This window comes from Mastigoproctus giganteus, chromosome 9 (genome assembly GCF_048544385.1).
Source record: "Mastigoproctus giganteus isolate SK-2022 chromosome 9, ASM4854438v1, whole genome shotgun sequence".
NCBI classification, from domain to species: domain Eukaryota; kingdom Metazoa; phylum Arthropoda; class Arachnida; order Uropygi; family Thelyphonidae; genus Mastigoproctus; species Mastigoproctus giganteus.
The window spans coordinates 215,427,928-215,447,511 of NC_143583.1; the positions used below are offsets into that span (position 1 = coordinate 215,427,928).

Genomic DNA, 19,584 nt, shown 5'->3' on the forward strand with positions numbered 1-19,584 from the left:
TCTGATGTCAATGTTTGCTCAGATTGTGTCAGTGAAATTATTCTTGCAGGAATGGAATCCTTTATCCCACACTCCACTTTAAAATCTTGTCCTTTATCTAAACCTTGGTTTTCCAATAAATGTGCTAAGGCTGTTCAAGAGAAGAATGTTGCATATCGTAATTGGCTTGTTTCTAATTCTTCAGTTTCATTTTCTGCCTACACCAAAGCTCGCAACAATTGTAAAGCAGTTATTAATCAGTCCAAACTAGAGTTTGAACAGGCTAAGAGTAGAAAACTTGCTTCTTATCCTAATGGTAGCCGAGCATTCTGGTCTCTTGCCAAAGCTATTGTCCGCAACATTTGCCCATCTCTGCTCCCACCTCTGTCCAAACCAGATGGTTCTGTTGTTACTTCAGCCAAGGATAAAGCTGACCTGCTAGCATCTCATTTTTCTTCCACCTCATGTATTAATGATCTTGGTAAAACACCTCCCACCATTCCCAACACGCTCCATTCAATGCCTCCTGTGGTCTTCCATCAAAAGGATGTCTGAAGGATTTTGACAAATCTTGATGCTAAGAAAGCTGCAGGTCCCGATGGTATTTCTACACTTGTTTTCTCAAAACCTGTGCTCCTGAACTTACTCCTATTCTTTGTCGCCTTTTTTCACTTTCTTATTCCAAAGGTGTTTTTCCTTCTACTTGGAAATTTTCTCATATCCAGCCTGTTCCTAAAAAGGGTGACAAATCCCGCCCATCCAATTATCGTCCCATTGCAATTACTTCTACTCTTTCTAAAGTAATGGAGAAATCAATTAACCGCCAACTCTTAAACTACCTAGAAACCTTCCGTCTGATCAACGATCGCCAGTATGGATTCCGTCAGGGTCGATCCACTGGTGATATTCTGATTTATGTTACCCATTTATGGACTAATTCAATGGAAAGGTTCAGTGAAACACAAGTAGTTGCTCTTGACATCTCAAAGGCTTTGGATCGTGTTTGGCATAAAGGTCTTATAAACAAGCTTCCATCTTATGGTTTGCCAACTGTTTTCAGTAATTGGTTATCCTGTTTTCTCTCTGATCGCTCACTGAGGGTGATGGTAGATGGCTCTCTGTCTTCTAACTTCTCCACTAATGTCGGTGTCCCCCAAGGTTCAGTTCTTTCCCCCCACTCTTTTCCTTTTGTATATTAATGACCTTCTTCCATTGACAGGAAATCGTATCCATAGTTTTGCCAATGATAGCACATTGCATTCCACTTTCCATTTTGAGAAACCTTGTCCTGCTCAGTCAGCTTCAACTTCTCGAAAATCTGCTACCAATTCCTTAAATGCCGATCTTCAGGTAATTCTCCAGTGGGGCAAAGACAACTTAGTTGATTTCAACCCTTCTAAAACTCAGTCTTGTCTTATATCTCGCAAAAACGATTCTTCTGCTCCTATGCTTATCTTTGGTGACACTCCGATTTCTAGGCAAAATGATATATCTCTTTTGGGGATTGCCCTAACCTCTAATCTCTCTTGGCACAAGCACATTACAAATATTTCTTCTTCTGCATTTAAAAAACTTGGTTTTCTCTTTCGCTTTCGACGTTACTTTTCTTCCATACAGCTTCTCACTCTGTATAAATCGCAAATCCGCCCTGCCATGGAATATTGTTCCCACATCTGAGGTGGTGCCCCCAAAACCTCTCTCAGGCTTCTTGATTCCATTCAGAAGAGGGCAGTTAGGTTAATTAATGATCCATCTCTAACAGAGTCTCTCCACTCGCTGTCTCATAGACATACTGTTTCTGCTGCATGCCTCTTCTACAGATACTTCCATGGGCACTGTTCTTCTGAATTGGCTTCTATAATTCCCACTCTCTCTTTCAAAACAGTCCGAACACGTGCCGCCACCAGCCAACATCCATTTACTGTCCAACTTCAAACTCACAGAACCAACTTTTCATCTTCCTCGTTTATTCATTCAACTGCAGTTTTCTGGAACAACCTTCCTTCATACTTATTTCCTGAAAATTACAGTCTACAGAAGTTCAAGTCCAATGTCAACAAACATCTTTTTTCCTCCTCTCAACCTCCAACCCAAGCACGGTACCAAGTACTATAGGTTCTAATACCTCTCATGTTTGTGGTTTACATAAAAAAAATTGCTGTTTTTTATCTGCTTAGTTTTTCTAGGTCCTCTTGAAGCAACATACCCTGATTACATTAAAAATGACTATTATAGCAGACCTCTGCTGTAATGCAGGCATACCATGTTTACTTTAGTTTTCTTAATCATTTTTCTCAGATGAAATCAGTATTATCTGTAATTTTTTGAATATTTGTCAGTGCCTTCAGATGTCAGATAAAAGTAAGAAATATGTATGTGTTAACATGTAGATGCTTTGCTTTGGATATTTATATATTTTATGATCTTTTAATTATCAAAAATAAACCATTGGCTTGTTAATGGATTTCAGTAGCTATCATAAAAAATATACTACTTCTGAACATAATATATTGTAAAATCATTTAAAAATGCATTGCTTATGAGAGAACAAAATGCTGTTAGGTGATTATCATTGTAGTATTTCTCTCTCTTATTAGGATTATGTGAAGCCGATGATAACTGCAAAAGGTTTATGGAATATTGTCTGCCTGAAGCATTCAAAAAGGTATACTTTAAAACTTGAAAAATGATATGCAGAAATTTCCCAATTTAGAACGCCATCTGTTCTTCAAAAGTATTTCATAAATCTGTAGTTTATTTCTTAAATAAGAAGCAATTTTCTCACACATAATACAGTGATATAACGGATGCTTAAGGCACATTTTTGAAACTTTGTGTGTATATTATTTTCTGATGCTATCGAGGCAATGTTAGTTGAGTCGGAAAACCTCTACCTTGGGGAGGGGATTCACAGACTAATAGATTAACAGTAGCCCCAGGCAGAGGGGGAAATGATTCTCGCACTGCTTCTATTGGAATGAGCAGCAGTCCGGAAAGCCAGTTGCTGGGGATTTCGAGAACTACTGGCGGGTCATGAAACAAGAAAATACATGGGCTGTGTTAGAGTTAGAACAGGTGCATGTATACTTGCATGTACACCAATGCTAGGAGTATAGTAAATAAATTTGATGAATTTGAAGTACTGGTTAAGACATCCAAGGTGGATATTGTTGGGATATCAGAGACATGGTGCCACTCAGATATAAGGGATACAGAATTGGAATTTGGTGAGTACAATGTACAGAAAGGATAGACAGGATAGGAAGGGAGGAGGCATTATACTGTTAGTTAAGAAACACAAAATCTAAGGAAGTGCATCCAGTTGAGTTTGAGCCCATCACCACCAAATACGGAAGATGCGGAAAGGTCAGGGAATAACCACCGCATATCCAGGAGCAATATGGCCTTAGTTGCTAATGCTCCTAAAAACCAAAACAACAACAGCATCCAGTTGACATAGTTGGACAGTGCAATGTTGAGTCAGTTTGGTGTGACATAAGCACTGGGAAACCAAAAATGATGGCAGGAGTTTGTTATAGGCCTAATGACTCTGATGAGTACAATGAACAATTATACAGAGAAATAGAGTGGGCTAGAAATCAGAGTGTATTATAATGGGGGATTTTAACTTCCCAGATATAGACTAAAACTTTTGTGTTGGTCACTTGCACACTAGCAAGGCTTTTGTGGATTTATTGGATGATTGTTTTCTACAGCAACATGTGAGAGAGGCAACAAGAGGGAGTAACACTCTTGATCTGATTATCAGCAGTGATTATTCATGCATTAAGAATTTACAGATAAAGGAACCACTTGGTGGCAGTGATCACAGTGTACTAGGGCTTACAATACCGGGATCCTGGTAATTTTTTTCCAGTATTGATACAAAATATACCAGTTTTTCGGTAGTAAATTGAAAAAATAATTGCTTATAATTTAATAAATAAATAAATAAATATGATCTTTATTGTAAGGTTCCTAGGTACACGCAGGTACCCTACCTTTAGAAACCCTTCACGGCACTAAGCCGGGGGTTAACAAGCGGCAGAGATATCATCTCGCCGGAAATGTAATAAATACCTAATAGGATAAATAAATAGCAGATTGAATTTAGTTAAAATAAAATATAATAACAATAATACATCAGATTAAAATAATAAAATAAATTAAAATAACACCTGACAGTTTTCTTGAATTCAAGTTTCCCTGAAATTCTTGCCGAGCTGGAGCAATCTCACATCAGTTGATGGTTGTGGAACACACGTGCAGATCCAGGATATGCCGTCTGTACTTTTTGTCATCAACGATTTTGCCCAGGTCGGCATCCAAGGACTGAGCTAGATGGAGCTTCTGATAAGAGAGGAACCAATCTTTAAAATGTAACTTCGACGGAAGAGCAAGAAGCTTGGGAGTGGAGCGGACTGCTGGTTGAGGGATTCTCCAGCACACGGTGTCCCAAATGTTGGAAGCTGAGATTCTTCCAGCGATCATTTTGATGGTGAAGATTATTAAGATTATTTGATGGTGAAGTTCATTAAGGCTGCGAATCTGGTTAAATTCAGTGCTTTGGCCATCGGTTTTGTGTGAAGTTTTGGAGGGAGATGACACTTCCAGGAGCCAGTATTCCGTTGCGGTCAATGGTTTGATTGTTGTGTCTGCGGTCGAGCCCCACAACTCTACCCCATAGAGTATACCTCCAAAGATCATTGTCCTGATATACGTTCTTATCAGATTGGTGTTATGAATATGTAGCAAGTGCTGCTTGGCAATCAAACGTTTCCTGTTGAATTTTGCACAGAGTTCTTGAATGTGATGATGGAATCTTAATTTTCGATCAAAGGTCACACCCAGGTTTTTCTGCTTTTCGACGCAGGGGACCAAGACTCCATCTATCGCAGGTTGAATTACTGTTGGTGTGGGTTTCAGTGAGAAGACCATGATGGCGGATTTTGCAGGATTGACTTGCAGGTCAAATCTCATGAGGTACTGCTTTATTTCTGATAAAGCCTTGTTGATGGTTGCTGTTGTGTCTATTGCTTTATCGGTTGATTTTATTTTTGTTAAGAGTTTCTAGTCATCCACATATGATGACATATCTGGTCTGTTGTGTACTAGCGGGTTAATTATGGCTGTGAAAAGAATTCCAGACAGGACTCCCCCTTGTGGCACACCTGCTTGTATTTGCCTAGTATACGTCTGCTTTCCTATGGACATTTTGATGGTTCTGTTCTGAAGAAGAGATATCAGAAACTTCAATACTTGGACTGTGATAGGATAGAAATTTTGAAGGAGCTTAATCAAGGTAGGGATGTTGACACTATCGAACGCTGCTTGCAGATCCAGGTATGTGATAGCAATTTCTTCTTTCTCCTCAAACGATCCAAGGATGGCATTGGTGGTCATATGCAGATTGCTAATTGTTGATCTGTCCTGCAACGCATAATGAATTTGATGTGGCCTGTGAGGGAGGATGTGTGTGTGGTAAGCATTTTCAGTACTGTTTTCTCAAGCAGCTTCAGTAAACACGAGAAGCGACAGATGGGTCTAAAGTGCTTGGCTTCAGTTGGCTGGGAGACCTTTGGGAGTGGCCTGACGGAGTACACATTCTATGCTGGAGGTAAAAATTCTCCTTTTAATATGTTATTAAAAATTGTTAAGAGGGGATCAATTAGATATGGTCTCAAACATTTTATTATAAACTGTGGAACTTCATCAATCCCTGCAGTACCAGTTGCAGGCAATTGCTTAATTGCAGATATAAGGTTGTGTCTCATGATTAAGATGGTTGCAAGTGCATCTCTAGGCACATCATTATCAAGCAGAAGAATATCACTGGACTCATGGTTACCTCGCTGAAATCATGCAGTAAAGTCCATCCAGACATCAGGATCGAGCTATGAGGAGAGATCACAATGTTTCTGTCAGTATGATGGAGCACCCTTACATTGTGTGACTTCAACGTGGTGTGGCTTGAGACTTGAGTCGATTGAATCTTGCTCGTACTTTAGAGTAAGCAATTCGGTCTGGGATTTGTCCTGTTCTTTTCCATTGTTTGTAGAGTTGCTGTTTAATCTTAAAGCTGTTGCTGAGCTCAGGGGTCCTCCATTCTCTTGTGCGTTCTGAGATCCTTATTTTCTTTGAGGCTGCAAATTTGGAAATTGTGATGAGCCAGCTAGTTAACAGATCCAAGGCAAGTTGGTTATCACCTTGCTGAAGTGCATTCCAAGGAATTGCAGTGGCTGCTTCAAGGCATTTACTAGTGTTAATTAATTTCGGGCTGGTTATTACCTTTGTGTGGACCCTAGTTGAGACATTGTAGTTTGGAGTCGGAAAAGACACGTTAATGAAAATTGGCATATGATCAGATTGAAAGGCAGTTTCTGCTATTGAATCAAGTTCACAGTCGCTTGATGATAGCACAAGATCAAGATAGTTGTCATCCCTTGTCGGGAACTGATTGATTAGATAGATTTCTAATGGATGAAGGCTATTTAGCATTCTTGACTGAAGATGCCCAAGTTGAGTGGATAAGTTGAAGTCTCCACAGATTACGAAGCCCATGAATGAGCCAATTAGTTATCTCATCGATGGTTTCAGCATTGGGTCCTGGGGGTGTATAAATAACTGCAATATCAATGCTGGCTGATTTAAATTGGCATGACGCAATTAGTCCTTCAAACTTATTAGAATGGCTTTTGTAATTCTTTGTTACAACCATGTTGGCGTTTTATAGAAAAGTCCCACTCCACCCCCTCTTTTGTCCTGTCGGGAGCAAAGAATCATATTGTAACCAGCCGAAACTGCAAATGGAAAATCCTTTTCATTATGGTCAAGCCAAGTTTCTGTTATGCAAAGCACATCATAATTGTGTGAGAGTAAATGCTCTTCTGCAGTTTCCAGCTTATTACGGATGCTACGGGCATTCTGATAGAAGAGGGCCAGGCTATTACATCTGGGGATCTTCCTTATACTTTTTGCCTCTGTGGTCTGTTTCTCTCTATTCTGGAGATGTCTCTTTGAGATATTCTCACAGGAATTGTGTATTGTCTTCCATCCATGATTTCCGTGCTGAGTCAGCTAGTCAGGTTACCTGTACCTTTAATGTGACCATACAGTATTTCACTGTGCTGCTGATGCCTTAAGGCAGGGGATTGAAAAAAGAGCCTGATGAGGAGCCCTCGAGGTCAGGCAGATGTCTGAATCAAGATTTTGTATTGGGTTATGTTGCAATCTAATCTAAAAGATGAATAGGAAGGCCATTTTGTTGTCAATTGGGATACATCAACAGATAGGTTTAGATTTTCTTTTATGCCATTTTTAACCTGTTTTGTGGTTGTTTGTGGAGCCAATCGTGAAATGAACAGGCTTCTGCGAGTGAGTTGTTGGTCGACATGTGCTGCTTTCCCGCTGGACTGGAGCCAGTTAGTTGGAGCTGTCCCAGTTATATGTGATCGTCTGGATCTCTTATTTATTCGTGTCTGCGGTCCTACCCTTGTCTCTTGGGTTTTGTAATTTTCTTTAGCCGTGTTACCTCTGGATGCATGAGCGGATCGCCTAGCGACAACCTCAGCTCAGGAGTCTGGGCCAGAGTCAGTATGACAATCAGCTTCCGTATGGATTTCATGATAGTTTTTAATAACATAATTGGGATGTCTAGCTGGTATAATTATGGATCCATCCAAGGTTTGTTTTGGTGCTTTGCGTGTTAGACCTGCTATTGAAAGAGCTGGAGGATTTTCACTCTCAACATTACTTTTATCAGTTGCTTCTTTATAGGTTTCTTTCTGATTCCGCATTGGTTCTTTGTCAGTGCGGCAAATGTGATGGTGTTCAGGTACATCACTTTCTTTTAGTGTCCTCCCATGCTGATTGACAGGGGTTATCATTGGACTGCTGCTGTAACTGAATGGTGAGGTTTTGTTCATTTCATTGGTTGGCAGAGAAGAGGCAAACAGAAGTCCTATCTCTCGGCCAGGTTTCAAAGGGGTATAGTTCACGGTCATGCTCTTAAATACTTCAAGTTGGCTTTTCAGTTGGGATACTTCTTGGAGGATCTCTACGTTTTGCGCCCGTAGGAACTGGTTTTCCGAGAAGAGGTCAGTGATGTTTTCAGACATTCTTTCCATCTTGCCTAACATGATCCTTGCATTATCTGTTTGTAGGGCTGTGATAGTTCTCGTGTGCTCGGTGATGATGTCTGTAAGGCTTCTAGATATTAAATCATTGATGATTATTTGGTCTAGGTTGAAGTTCTGGCTTTCGAGCATACTGGTTTGTGTGCTGGATTCCTTAGACGCGATCTTGGTTCCATTGTCGTTAATACCACAGTCATGAGGAGGTTGAGCAGGGGGTAATGACGTCAGTGATGGGGATTTATCGACGTTAGTGGCTAGAATGCTGCCGTCTACTTTCCGTGGATTTACAGATTCATTATCTACATTGATTACGCTGTTTCTATTACATAGATCGCATGTCCACATTTTTCGCCATTCTTTATTCAATTTCCATAGCACTGTGGGGGTGCATGGCTTACAAAAACCCCACTTGCACGGCTTACAAAAACCCTGCTTGCACAGAAGGCAGCTGAGAAATACAGTTGATTTCACCTTACGAATTGCGCAGATACTTTGATTGTTTGTCATTTTAATGTTGTGTTCTGTTTCAAAAACTTTTAAGTTCAGTTTCCACGAAGCGCGTGATCGAAGGTAAGACTATACCAAGAGAGTGTTCCGTTGAGAGAGAGAGCTGGAGGCAAAGATTAACTTTACCTCCTTTTAGCAGGTTACCCTTGGGAATTAGTGTATTAGGCACACCTTTTACCTTGCCCTTCCAATGTACATAGAAGGGATTAGCTTGACGTTGTGCTATACACAACACAATAGCCCAGCTTCTATATTCTTAGCAACAGTCTTAAATAAAATAATATAAAAGATTACCTGGTAACCATCAAGTTCAGTAGATGTGATCATCAGCTCCATGACGATGAGACGGACCATTTGACATAAATTTCATACTTGAGAAAATAAGAATCACTTTAAAATTGCATATTATACAAAGAGCTCACTTTACAGGCAGCCATACACTGCACGCGCGTTAACAATTTAATCACATAAAGGGTATAAAATCACCTTTATGTGATTACGACATTATCTCTACTAGCAAATGTTCGATAAATCATCGATAAGACCCCATGCAAAACCTCTCCACAATTCTCGGACAACTTCATATCTGACCGTATAGTAACCCCCAAGTCCCTTTCCTCCACTACTGACTTTAGTTCAACTCTGCCAAGTGTATAAGTTATTTTAGGGTTGCTGTTTCCCCAGGTGTAAGACCATGCATTTTGCTGAATTAAAGCATAGCTGCCACTTTTCTGACCATCCCAGAGTCTATCTGGGTCATTTTGAAGAAGGTCATGCTTGGCGGCGATCATTAACTACTCTACTGATCTTTACATCATCTGCAAGTTTAGACCTCACGCCTTCCATCCCTTCATAGATGTCATTTAAGATAATCAAAAACAACGCTGGTCCTAATAGTGATCTTTGGGGAACCCCTCTTCTTACTTTAACCCAATCTGAGGAATAACCATTTATCACAACCCTCTGCGTGGTGCCCTCAAGCCATCGTGCTATCCATCTAAGGATTTTCCCTATGATTCCAGCCTGTTCCAACTTATAAAGTAACCACTCTTGTGGGGACTGAGTCAAATGCTTTGCTGAAGTCCAAGTAAACAATGTCGAAATTATTTCCAAAGTCCAGCTCTGAGTGACCCTGTCAAAATAGCTAACCAGATTAATTAAACACGATTTTCCCTTTACAAAACCATGCTGTGTATCCTACAGAATTCCATTTCCATCTAAATGATTCTGAATTCCACCCTTGATCATTGCCTCCATGATTTTCTCTACTACTGAAGTTAGACTGGCTGGTCAGTAATTTCCCATCACAAATATGCTAGTCTGACTGTGTGGTGTTGACCACATGTGATAGTATTGCTGCCAGTGTCTTATTTAGACATTCTTCTTTGGCATTACATTTGGGATGGAATGCAGTTGTTTGAAGCTTCTTAATTCCAAGACGTTCGTAAACTTTTTCATTAACTTGCTCAAAAGTTACTACAGCGGTCTGTTAATAGTACTTATGGAATTCCATGTCTTGCTACAACAAAATTGATAAATGCAGTTGCTACCTCTTCAACTTTTTGTGTCTTCAAGGGTATCACTTCTGCATACCTTGTGAAGCAATCCACCACTACTATTAGGTATTTATCCCCATCTAAACTGGTGGGTAATGGCCCAAGAATGTTCATACTCACTATAACCAAGGTGTTGACTCAGCAGGTACTCACATCAGGTTTGCCTTTACTTTAGGATTATATCCCCTTCTCTGCAAACATGAAGCACACGTGTCCACATAATTTTTGATGTCACTATACATATTCACCAAAAAGAAATCTTTCCGAACTCTTTGTAACATTTTGTCAAATGCTAGATGACCGCTCTGAGGGAGATCATGACATGCACTCCAATTTTAGTGCATGTGGCACAACTAATTGTTCTAGAGGCCCCTCTCTAGTAGATTTTGCATCAGGAAGAGTGTAATGATATAGTATTCCATTATTCAGGTAGTATGAATCTGGAATCTTCACTGAAGATTGAGTATTGTCTTCCAATTGTGTGATTAGAGGATTCAATTTGTCATCTTCCCTTTGTAACTTTCTCATCAGATCTTTAGTGGCATTTTTCGGCATCACTAATGCTTCTAGGGTGATTTCAGTTGATAATGGTGCAACTGTCTTCGTGACATTTCTCCTGCGTGACTTAGGCTTAGGCTCGTCCTCTAATACTGGTCGAGATAAGAAATCTGCATTTGAGTGCGGACGACCCGGATGATATTCTACTGAGAAATTATAGTCTTGCAGCATCAAATTCCATTGAGTTAATCAAGGTGTTGGGCTCTTCAATTGCAGTAGATACTTCAGTGCTGCGTTGTCTGATATTATGACAACCTTTCTTGTATATAGGTAAGCTCTGAACTGTGAGATTGAATACACAACAGCCAAGCTCTCTTTTTCCACAGTGCTATATGATTTCTCGGCCTGCTTTAGCAATCGGCTTGTGTACGCAATTGGCTGTCTGGAGCCATTTTGTGATTGCTGTTCTAAAATCCTCGCAATCGCATAATCAGAAGCATCTGTAGACAAATAGAAAACCTGAGAGAAGTCTGGATAAATCAATAATGGTTCTGATATCAATGCTGCCTTCAGTTTTTCAAATGCTGACTGTGTCGTTTCATTCCAGACAAAAGGTATATCTTTCTTCGTGAGGTTGGTTAATGGACGAGATATTTCTGCATAGTCCTTAAAAAACTTTCTATAAAATCCATTCATCCATAAGAATCTTCTCACTTGTTTAACTGTCTTAGGCGGCAGGCAATTTTTGATGACAATTAATTTTTGATGACCGCCACATTCTCGGGATCCACAAGGACTCCGTCTGAACTGACTCGATGCCCAAGATAAGTTATCTCCTGCTTCAAGAATTCACATTTGGATGGCTTGAGCTTAAGATCATATTGTCTCAAGCATTGGAAGATAGTCTGTAGCCTTCGCAGGTGCGTTTTAAGGTCTGCGCTTGCGATTATTATATCATCCAAATAGCAAAAGATGGATTCTTTTCTTAGGTCTTGAAGGACAATAGACATGACCCTCACGAATGTTGCTGGACTGTTTTTTTAACCCAAACGAGCTCATACAAAGCATGACCAGTTGTAAAAGCTGTTTTCTGTCAGTCTGAAGGGTGGACAGGAATCTGCCAGAACCCTGACTGAAGGTCCAAAGTGCTATAGTAACGAACTTTCTCCAGAATGTCCAAAATTTCAGTTATTTGAGGGATTGGAAAGTTATCTGCAACAGTTTTGGCATTAAGCTTACGGAAGTCAATACACATATGAAGTGAACCATTCCGTTTCTTCACCATTACAATGGGATTTGAATAAGGTGAGACACTAGGTGCTATTATATTAGCGTCCAAGAGTGCACTGATCTGATATTCCACCTGAGATCTTAAAGCATAGGGTGTCCGATAAGTGCTCTGTTTGATTGGGACACTTGATTTTGATTTTATTCTGTGTTGCACTACAGTGGATCGACCCAATTGGCCAGGTGATTTGGCGAACACATCTTTGTATTTATCTAATAGCTTAACCAGTTCTTGGCATTCATTAACAGTCAAATGATCCAGATTGAAATCTTCGATTGTCGCTGGAGATGACTTTTAAACCTTCCTTCGTTCACCTGCAAAATTAATCTTTTGCATATAACACTTCTTTTAGGTCTTGTGTTGAAAGAATTATTAATATGTTCAATTTTTACTAATGCCATTCCCGCTGTAAGGTGTATTGGCTCAGATGACGTGCTAGCTACCAAAATTGCCACCCTCCTATCTCTGGACAGTTTGTCTAAAGAGTTCCCAACTGCTAGTTCATTACTACCCAAATTATAATTGGGTTCAACAAGAACCAACTGTCCTGGAAGGAATGTGTTTGCACACTGAACAGTCAAGACCATTTCTGTGTTAGGTGGAATAATGTGTTTTGAAGTCAGTTTTCCAACACACACCTTTTGGTTACCCATAATCTGTTCTCTCACCCCTATTTCTCTTATGCAAATCCCAAGTGGTACTGATTTTAAAATTCTTTTCCTTGCATCTAGTATGAACGAAAATTTCTGTAAAACATCAGAACCTAACACTAGTTGGTATCGCGGACTTAGCCTATCTAGGGCCACAACAGCATCAATTGTGAATGCTTTCCCATCCAAAGTTAATTCTACAGTGATTTTTGTGTCTAAAGGCACTATATTTCCAGAGATACCACAAACTGTAATGTTGGGAGGCCTTTGTTTTAAAGATCTATTAAGTTTAATTTTGTCAAAAATTCTGCGCCAATGAGGGTGATTGATGCCCCACTATCAATGAGAAACCTTGTTTTAATTCAATGTATTAACCCTTTTACCAATGGTAAGTCTGTGTCATTATCTGCTGTAAACACCCCATGTTCTGCTCTGTTTCCACGAATGTTTTGTTTGGAAAACTTTCATTGTCAGCTTGGCCCGTCCCTAAACTGCCAACGTGAAGAAATCCCCATGTGATTTATTGTTTCTGATTTGCCCCCCCCCCCTAAGTTGTCTGTATTCTGCATTTCTGTCATATAACACTTCTCTAGGTCTTGTGTTGAAAGAATTTGCATTTACTCTAGCTGGAACACGATTTATACTTGTACTATGAAAGGGCTCCCTAACTTTTGGAGAGGTAGTATACATGTTTCTGGGTACTGTTCTCTGCTGATAAAAGTGCTCCCGAAATGGTGTGGAAAAACTTGGTTTGTCGGTAAAACTATTTCTCCTCTCTCTCTGCCTTGAGGCATTTGAAAGAATGCTTGTCCCTTACTATTGTTGATGGCGCCATGAGTTCTCCCCTGGTCGCTCCCGCACGTGTTGTCTATAAATAGATTTTCCCTTGGAGTCATAAACGGGGATGATGCTCCCTGTTCATTAGACAAGCAGTGTGAACTATTTAGATTGTTACTAATCTCTTTTAACTGATCGTTAATTTATAACACAAATTTTTGAAATCGATTGTTTAGTGAAGACAGTTGTCTTTCCAAGCTATTGATTTCAATGTTATCTGTTAATATCGCTTGTTTATCATTATGAACGATACTGTTAGCTACATTTATATGGACTTTTTGACTGGTTTGCATTAATTTTTCATTAATTTCTTCACGAGATGCTACTTCCACTGTGGCCTGAAAGTTGGTTGGATTCTGACTCAGAACCAAACGCTTCAATTTCACATTTAATCCATTTAAGAATTGAGCTAGAAGAGTTTGATCTTTTAGTATCAAAATTTCTGGTGTTTCTTGTTCCATCTGAATAGCCATCCTACACAAGTTCTTTAATCGTGAAGCAAACTGAATAACTGATTCATCCGAATTTTGTTTAGCTGTGCTAAAGCGCTGTAGTTATAAGAGGCTCAGGGCATTCAAAACGCTCAACCAAAGCTGCCTTAAATCACTGATAATTTTTTTCTGCACGTAATTCTAGCGAATGTGAGTAAAATTTTGCGACTTCCCCCCCTAAGTTTCGATTTAATAGGTTGTTGAATATTCATTTTTGCGTATCTGCCCAATTTGTAATTTCAGCTACCTCTTCCACTGTCTCAAAGAACTGGGAAATCGGAATTTCTTCTTCTGACCCACAAAACATTGGAATCAAATTGATATAGCCTGCAAGAGGAGCTGAACTGGCTCTTAACTGTTCAAGAGGTGACTCTGGTTCTGTTGGGAATAATGTTTATGATATGGCTAAACTCGGCCCATCTAAATTCTGGCCCTCCATTCTCTGTGTAGTATTGTTATTTTACTATTATTCATTCAAATGATAACCCTAAATCTAAAATATAGTCTTCCCACTTAAATATACTGCTTGTATATTTCAATACATAAAAACAAGTATTTCAAACCACAATAGTAACGTTTTCACACAATAGACTTACCTTTGAAGTTCTCAAAACATGTATACTCATACTAACAACACTTAAAAGACATAATATACAATACTTATGTTAGCAACAAGCAGCAACTTAAAAGTTCCCTACCCTTTATCTTTTGGCCAATTGTGCCTAAACTGCTATTAGGTTAATGAAAAAAATTGCTACTTCTTGCTGTACATACTCAAAAAATAATAATAATGCTAATAGCAACAATAGGTTGTTGAATATAGAAAATATTCAACAACCTATTGTTGAATATTATAGTAGAAATAATATAACATTTCACTCTGCCAACTTCTCAAAACACCAGCAACCATTTTTTTTCTCTCTTATATTTCTGCTTTCTGCACTTTAAACCTTTATTTTATCTTGGATCATGGAAACCATCTTGTGATTAGGGATTTTGCACTTTAATCTTTGTTTTTCCCCGAAAATTACTGATATTTCAACCTGGTAACGGAAACCAAATGTCAAGGCTCTCTCTGGAGTTCTCTATCTCTCTCTCTCTGTATGGTTTCTTTCTTTCTTGTTTATTCCCCTTGACTTATGGCCATATTACTTTTCCTATGATGATTATTCTGAATGAGAAGATCGTCTGGTTAGGACAAAACCCGTGATCTTGGCAAACCAAGGGCTATTTTAAACACTTGATTGCTGCAGCTTTGGATTCGCGTTGTGACAAGATTGAGTGATCACAGAGCGTCAACTCAACCCCTGCTTTTACCTTTTATTGGTTCGTACTCCTTCCTACTGGTGTATATGGGCAGAGAGAATGAGACATGATGTAACACAACAACATTTATTATAACAAAAGAAAACATGTGCAGACTTGCACTCCCTCTAGTTATTTGTGTAAAAGTAAATAAAGATATGTATATATATTGCTTCCAGGTTTCATAACATAACAACAACATGAATCTGTTTAGGATTTATAATATTGTATTGGCAAAAACATATTTATAACATACTGGATTCTAGTATCACTGGAACTATTCATTCATTACACTTATTGTTTGGCACATTCATAAAACAATTCAACATAGAACAAATCGGTTGGATAACAGAAGAACCGTAGGCAAAGTGCTTTTGGTGTTCTCATTACTTACACTATCTTTCATCTGTTCTAATGTGAACAACCTCACCCCCCTCTCGTTTCTTATTCCTACAGCACCTTGCTGTAAGATTCCTATGTACCACCAACCGTGTGAAACATTTCCTTTCATTGTAAAATTCACAAAGATTAAATATTCAGGAAGGAAGCATTAAAATGATATCTGTGGATGTTGTTTTTGAGGTTTACATTCACACAAATGAAATAATGGCTTACCAGTTAAATTGCTTGCTTCAGGACAGGTTATGAGACCTCCTTCCCTCTAGTGGAAACTAGGGTGTGATCCTCTGAGCCTTAATTCCTTTCCTGCAGCTCCTCCTCAGCCATTTTTCAGGCTGGAGCAACACTGACTGCTGAACCTTCCCTTCACATTGCCTCGGCGTTTGATGACGATGACAAGACGTTCCACTCTCTTTGCAGTCTCCGTTACAAAAGCAAAAAGGTTCCCCTCAGTGCCTCACAAAACTCTTTATATACTCACATTATCTCATTCTACGTCACAGACAGTCATCCAAGAATGTCCATTTTACAGTGACATTACCATGTTTGGTAATCGTCTCGCAAAAACAACTGGACATCCCATCTTTGCTGTAGCAGTAAAACCCTTTTTAGTACCATTGTGGGCGTGAGAACTGAGGCACTCTCCTCTCCTTCTGCTCTGTTGGTGAGAGTCTCATGACAGAGAACTAGGGCGAGGAATTGCACAATATGTGTCCATACACACTCTCTCCCTGGAAAATAAGTTTCTCCTCCCTTATTGTATTAAACGTAAGTTGATTTTGGGTAGACCGAGGAGTTTTGAAAAAGCTTGGTTTTAATAATTTGAAATATCCTAAGACACTATTAACTATTTAGTAGTTAATTAATTCTGCCTGATTATTGAGAGATATGAAACTCTCGGTCTAACACTTCCCTGAATGTAGTACCACACAGTTGGTACATTTCTCTGGGGTTACTACTACTCATATGCAGTACTTTGCATTTGTCAATGTTAAACTTCAGTTGCCACTTTTCAGCCTATTTGCCCAACTTATCTAGATACTGTTACAGTAGCATACTGTCTTTACTGTCGTTTACACACCTGCCAACCTTTGTATCATTACAAACTTGGACATTTAGCCTGTTTTGTGTATTCATCAGTATCATTGATGAATACACAAAGCAACAATGGACCCAGCATCGAACCCTGGAGAGCTCCACTAATAACACAAAGACCAGTGTCCATTGATTACCACTCTCTTTCGTCTCCCACTCAACCACCCCTTTATCCATTGGAGCAACTTGCCCTTAATGTCATACCACTCCAATTTGTACCAGTGTCCATTGATTACCACTCTCTTTTGTCTCCCACCCAACTAGGGCATACAATACGGGGATCCCGGTCATTTTTTTTCGGTATTGATACAAAATATACCGGTTTTTTGGTACTAATTAAAAAAAAAATAATTGTTTATAATTTAATCACATAGAGGTTATAAAATCACCTTTATGTGATTATGACATTATCTCTACTAGCAAATATTCAATAAATCATCGATAAGACACCATGCAACATTGCAACCAGTCCACAATTCTCGGACAACTTCGTGTCTGACCGTATCGTAATTCCCAAGGCCCGTTCTTCCACTACTGACTTTAGTTTAACTCCACCAAGTGTATAAGTTATTTTGGGGTTGCTGTTCCCTAGGTGTAAGACCTTGCATTTTGCTGAATTAAAGCATAGCTGCTACTTTTCTGACCATTCTGGAAGTCTATCTAGATCACTCTGAACAAGCTCTGCTTGACGGCGATCATTAACTACTCTACTGATCTTTACATCATCTGCAAGTTGATGTAAAGCCTCACACCCTCCATCCCTTCATAGATGTCATTTAAGATAATCAAGAACAACAGTGGTCCCATTACTGATCCTTGGGGAACAGTAATCTGTAATGTAACAGATCCTTCTTACATTAACTCAATCTGAGGAATAACCATTTATCACAACCCTCTGCCTGTTGTCCTCAAGCTATCGTGCTACCCATATAAGGATTTCCCTATAATTCCAGCCTATTCCAGCTTATAAAGCAACCACTCATGTGGGACTGAGTCAAAAGCTTTGCTGAAATCTAAATAAACAATGTTAAAATTATTCCCTAAATCCAGCTCGTTTCTGTTTTGTTTCTGTAGATTTACATCATCTAAATGATCCTGAATTCCACCCCTGATCACTGCCTCCATGATTTTCCCTACTACTGAAGTTAGACTGGCCGGTTGGTAATTTCCTGTTACACTCCTAGAACCGCCTTTATGTTCCAATTTACACCATTCTAACGGAATCTCTCCTGAGTTCAGTGATGTTCTCGTAGCTAGACTTAATGGTTCAAAGCACTCATTTGCCGTCTCCTTTAAGATTATAGGGTATATGCCATCAACCTTACTTGCCTATAGGTGCAAAAGTTCTCACTAAATAATCATTTGAAATTTCAACATCATTAATTACATTTTTTTCAACTTCGCTTCCATAATATCTCATTGACACAAAGGGTTTTTTACGTAAATATCGAATCAAAGTAACTGTTGAGTTTATTTCCAACTTCAGCTATGCTATCTAATACTATCCCATGTCTATTACTAAGGGTCCGATCTGATTTGTCCCTCTGTTCTTTGCATTTATATATGTGAAGAATTCCTTAACTGCACTCTTTGCTCTATTCTTTATTTCTTATCCCCACTCTTTGCTCTCTCCCAGACTCAGTAAAGATACTATAGTAAAAATTATACTTCGCTGAATAAAACGTCTTTCTCTTTCAGAAAATAATGAACATAATTCAACCATGGAAGACCAACTTGGAACAGAGCATCAGTGTTCTGCAAATTCTTTCCAAAATAAGAAATTGCCTGACTCCAATGAGATTTTAAAAGATGAACTTGAGTTGGAAATTAATGAAATACTTTTAACTATTTTTGCTAAAAAAGTTCAAAGCCTAGAAAATATGGACTGAGATCGTCTATCTCAGACAAGAGTGCCAGAATAGAATCCGAAAAGGCATTTTCTGCCGCTAATCAAATACTGTATATATATCAAATATACCAAAATTAGATCCATTTTAAACGATCATACTATTGATTGCTTATGTTTCTTAAGAGCTCACTTTATTCGGACAGGTGGTGTGGATTCTTACATATAACTAAACTTTGCAGTAACAATATGTATTTTTTTGTTTTTAGAATAACTGTATTTTAATGATTTTTTTCAAAATATTTATTATTGCAATAAAAAGTTTATTTAAAACATGAATTCAAGTAATTACAGTACTTGTTGTTTTCCCTACTTTATTGCACCTAATTGTCATCAAAATTTATTGAGAAAAACGTTTGTTTTTGGAATACTAGTATCCCGGTTTCATAAATTAAAAATACCGAAATACCAGGTATTGTAAGCCCTACACTCAACCACCCCTTTATCAATTGGAGCAACTTGCCCTTAATGTCATACCACTCCAATTTGTACGGCAGTCTTCCAAATGCAACACTAATGATATCAAGAGTAGGAGACCAGCAGAATTGCTTAACAAGTACAGGTCACTGTTGAAAAAAAGCTGTGAAATAGGGTTGAATTTGAAAGTGTCTGCAATTCTGCCCAGACACGATAGGAGGGAGTATATGATGAGAGCCTTGTCGATCAATTCGGCCCTGCAAAGATTGCGCAAGGCTCAAGGTGTAGAATTTTTTTTAACCTGGACTGTACTTGTTAACAGGAGAGATTGCTTCTACAGGGATGGGATACACTTAAATAGAAAGGGTGCAAGAATATTTGCTGATGCTATCGAGACAGTGTTAGGTGGGTCGGAAAACTGCTAGCTTGGGGGGAGACAAAGACGAATAGATTAACAGTAGCCACTGGCAGAGGTGAAAGAGATTCTTGCACTGCTTCTATTGGAATGAGCAGAAGCCTGA

General features: G+C 38.9%; 1 protein-coding gene across 2 annotated transcripts in view; it reads left to right on the top strand.

Annotated features, from left to right (window-relative positions):
• The window catches only part of LOC150081121 (ubiquitin carboxyl-terminal hydrolase 24-like), a 908,750-nt gene that overhangs the window by 25,700 nt on the left and 863,466 nt on the right, over positions 1 to 19,584 (top strand). For both annotated transcript variants that reach the window (XM_090381072.1, XM_090381073.1), the window contains exon 3: positions 2,577 to 2,644. In XM_090381072.1, coding sequence (XP_090237198.1) covers positions 2,577 to 2,644 — 68 coding nt within the window. The remainder of the gene's footprint in view (positions 1 to 2,576; positions 2,645 to 19,584) is intronic.